This window comes from Triticum dicoccoides, chromosome 6A, assembly GCF_002162155.2.
Source record: "Triticum dicoccoides isolate Atlit2015 ecotype Zavitan chromosome 6A, WEW_v2.0, whole genome shotgun sequence".
In the NCBI taxonomy this organism is placed as follows: Eukaryota; Viridiplantae; Streptophyta; class Magnoliopsida; order Poales; family Poaceae; genus Triticum; species Triticum dicoccoides.
The window spans coordinates 79,044,722-79,048,723 of record NC_041390.1 but is presented as its reverse complement, the minus strand read 5'-3'; the positions used below and the strand labels follow the sequence as shown (position 1 = coordinate 79,048,723).

At 49.6% G+C, this 4,002-nt stretch overlaps 1 protein-coding gene across 1 annotated transcript; it reads left to right on the top strand.

The window, feature by feature from the left end:
- The first annotated feature begins 482 nt into the window (after positions 1-482).
- LOC119315106 (50S ribosomal protein L3, chloroplastic-like) lies at positions 483-2,166 on the top strand. The gene is made up of 2 exons (XM_037589781.1): positions 483-1,084; positions 1,680-2,166. The coding sequence occupies exons 1-2, from the start codon at positions 580-582 to the stop codon at positions 1,967-1,969; spliced, it is 795 nt and encodes a 264-aa protein (XP_037445678.1). The 5' UTR covers positions 483-579; the 3' UTR covers positions 1,970-2,166.
- Positions 2,167-4,002: the final 1,836 nt, after the last annotated feature.

Genomic DNA, 4,002 nt, shown 5'->3' with positions numbered 1-4,002 from the left:
CTGTATATGCTCTAAGTTATCATTGCCATTGCTGGTATTGCAGATCTAAGTCGCGCCCACGCCGGTGTCGAGAACCAAGGCTCGATTTTTCCTACCGCTAGAAGTGAGCGAGTAAAGGGGATGTGACTGCAGATTTCGCGCCATCCTGCGCCTGCAAAATTTTGTGTCCCACCATCTCCCACCTATAGCCCCACGTACTTGCACTTCCCCCCTTGCGTCTTTCTCGGCTTGGCTCCACAAAAATGGTTGATTTGAGTGCTTCACGCTTCATGCGCGTGTCGACCATCTATTCATGTGAGCAACCATTGTTGTATCCACTCGCCCTGTTTGTGGGGTGCATCAACCAGACGCGCCCTTGTGCCCCATGTACTAGCTGGGGAGGTGTCTTCTTGGTCCGCTGTATACGCTTTCGTCGAAAGAAGGCGGAAGACCGTGAAATCGCCTCCCGCGGGCGGGAGGATAAGGGGAGGTAGCCGCAAACCCCTATCCGCACCGCATAAATCCCAAACCAAAACAACACTGCCAGCAGCAGCAGAGTGAGCGCCCCCGCCGCACTAATCTCGCTCGAATCCATCAGCCATGGCCATGGCGGCCGCGAGCATCGGCGGCGCACTGGGCTTCCTCGCCCCGCGCCGTCGCGGCGTGTCCTTCGCTGCGGCGGCAGGTCGTAGGAGGCCGTCGCTGGCGGTGGTGCGCGCGGCGTCGTACGAGGCGGGCGTCGGGGTGATGGCGACCAAGGTGGGGATGATGACCTACTTCGACCCGGAAAACGGGAAGCCGGTGCCGGTGACGGTGGTCGGGTTCAGGGAGGGGGGCAACGTGGTGACGCAGGTGAAGACCGCCGCCACCGACGGCTACGACGCCGTGCAGGTCGGGTACCACGGCGTGCGCGAGGACAAGCTCACCCGCCCGGAGCTGGGCCACCTCGGCAAGGCCAGCGCGCCGCCGCTGCGGCACCTGCAGGAGTTCCGCCTGGTGGCCGTCGACGCCTTCGACCCCGGCCAGGCGCTCGAGTTCAACGAGCTCTTCAAGGAGGGCGACCTCGTCGACGTCTCCGCCAAATCCATCGGAAAGGGATTCCAAGGTGAGCGACGCTTCGATCCCAATTCGATTTCCTGTCAATGCTTGAACCATCCCGTGTACCCAACGCCTGAAATTACCAACATACAAATGTCATTTCCTCAATGCCATTCATGTCAATGCAATGTATTGGTTTGCAATGCCTAACATTCGTTTCAGTGCTTGACAGCGTTTACAGCTCCTTTATTTGCGGCTTAATGCAAGCATTGGCATTGGCCTTGATTTAATTTGCTGAATGTTATGAACATTGACAGTCTGTGACATGCCCATGTTTCATTTCATTGATTTCTTTGTCTGAAAGTTACGAATATTGACAGCTTGTAACATACCCGTGGTTCAGTTGCTGAAGGCTAGCAACATCGATCAACATCCTTTGTGCTCTTTGTTTCGAATATTGACAGCTTGTGACATGCTTTTCTCATAGCTAACATGGGGAATCATCAGTTGTGCCCTTGATTTATTTTAATGCTGGCTAAGAACATTGACGACCTGTGAGGCTGTTACATTCTCATTGTCCATTTTCGGATTTCTAACAACATGGATCAGCATCACTTATTATAATGTTAATTTTCGCCTCATGGTTTGTCATTGTTGTGCAGGTGGAATTAAGAGGCACAACTTCAAGCGTGGTCTGATGACTCACGGTTCCAAGAGCCACAGAGCCCTAGGTTCGATCGGTGCGGGGACAACCCCAGGGCGGGTGTACAAGGGGAAGAAGATGCCCGGGAGGATGGGCGGAACCAAGACCAAGATCAGGAAGCTCAAGATTGTCAGGATCGACAATGATCTCAAAGTTGTGATGATCAAGGGAGCCATTCCCGGGAAGCAGGGGAACCTTCTCCGCATCACGCCAGCGAAGATTGTCGGCAAGAACATCCCCAAGAGCTAGATCTGTGCTGTGTTTCATCTTGTAAGAGTTCATTTGTTTCCTTTTCCATGTCTGGCTATGTTGTATTTCTAGGTCCAGGTTTTGTATACATGTTCAGTTCGCTAAAGCTAATCTTTGGACACAAGTGCATTCTCCTCCATGTTGTCAACCACTTCTTCACCTTCTTTTGGACTCGAAACGAAGCAGATTCTCTCTATTGTCTTATGCTTGGGATCAGATTTTACTGTAATTATAGGTTGATTATAGATATTGGCATGCCCACAGGGTGCATGTCAGGACCTTGCAAACAACCGATGGAATCTGAGAGGCAGCTGGCTTGCCGATAGAGAGATACATGGTGTCAAAAGCGCTCTTATATTATGGGACATAGTGTCAAAAGCGCTCTTATATTATGGGACAGAGGGAGTAGTTGTTTGCAGGAGAAGTGTAGAAGTAGAAGGGAAAATGGAAGAGAATGATAATTTTGTTTCTTTTATTTGATAGCTTGCCTCCCACCCACCCTCTGCGCTGCCCTGTATATCAAAGACGCAGTGCCTATGTTTGGTTTACAGTGGTTAAACTCTGCTTACATACGTACTTAAGTACTGCAAAAGTTACAATTAATCCGAACACTGAGTACGCAAGAATGTAGACCAGTAGATCGACTGGCAGCACTAAGCTTGCATCTAGTCATTCCCTCTCTCCCTTCCCTGTTTAGCGTTGTTCTGAACATTCTGAACATTTGAACACTTGCAAGTAGCTTCAGGTTTCAGGCATCGGGTTGACTTGGGGCCTGACAGTGCATCACTGCTCAAAACACACATATGGAATGAAGGATAGTGTAAACAATAACAGTGTCGAAAAAGCAGTACTTAAGAAACGAAACACTGGAATCTGTATGTCAGCTTGTACCAAGCAAAATATACCTGTGATCCCCTCTGTGAGAAACACAATTAAATCTGGAAGGACTCCAATATACATCTGACATCAGATTTTTAGGGCTAAAAGTTTGGTGTCCTCAGGTACGCTGGATCCCAATCGTACGCGTGGGAATTACTTGCTGCAGCATTGTAATTTGTTTGATAATTTTTTTACACTGCATGGCAATTTACTTTAGAACATGACAAATCCTTACACACAAGCATGACAAATCTATCTGTTTTCACATGGCAAATCTGGCGTTCACTGGGTAACATTACAAATCTGATGTCGATTTTTTAACATTCTTTTTTTAAGATAAAAAGGACAACCCGACCTCTGCATCTGAGTGATGCATGCAACCATTATATTAGTTATTCATAAAGACCTTACAAGCATGCATCCATTTTATTAATTATTCGTAAAGACCTTATAAAGCAGTATATCAATTAGTCTGAAGCCACCATCTTAGCAACATCTGTCGTTACTCATATCCACTTGATGAAGGGGTACCGATAGTCTGAGCCTAATACCAAAGCACCAAAGCCTAACATCTCTAAAGCCGGAGGGCCCAACCAAGCCACATATTGGGTTTGGGGTACAAACTAGTGCGAGGCACTCTCATGTGTCGTGCCAACGTCTTCCACCAATCCATCTTCAGAGTAGGAACTAACGCACCGACCTTGTCAGGCCTCTCTGCCATCGACGCCACCATGACGCCAGATAACGCCCTCCTCCTACATGAGTCCATTTCCGCTCATCGAACGTCGAGTATCCACTGCACCACACCGCTGAGATCTGCCGCCATCAATGAAGTCGTCCACTGGTCCCTCGAGTCCGTGTTCACCTCCAAGAATGACGCCCTCAAGGGGGAAGCAACACCAGAGCGCCGCCATCATCCAATCTACTGATATAGGGTTTCCCTTGGAGGTAGCATAGAGTGGCCTTGAACTTTGCCACAGCGATACCTTCAAGAAGAGAACGACGCAGATAGCGCCGCCACCGCCGGCCTCGGCAGCTTGCCGAGAGCAAGTTTTCACCCAGATCTATTCGAAGAGCCTCCATCAAGCATCTCGTGCACGGATCGCCGCCATCTCTGCCGGGGAATGGACGAAAGGGATCCAGGCCGCCGCTGC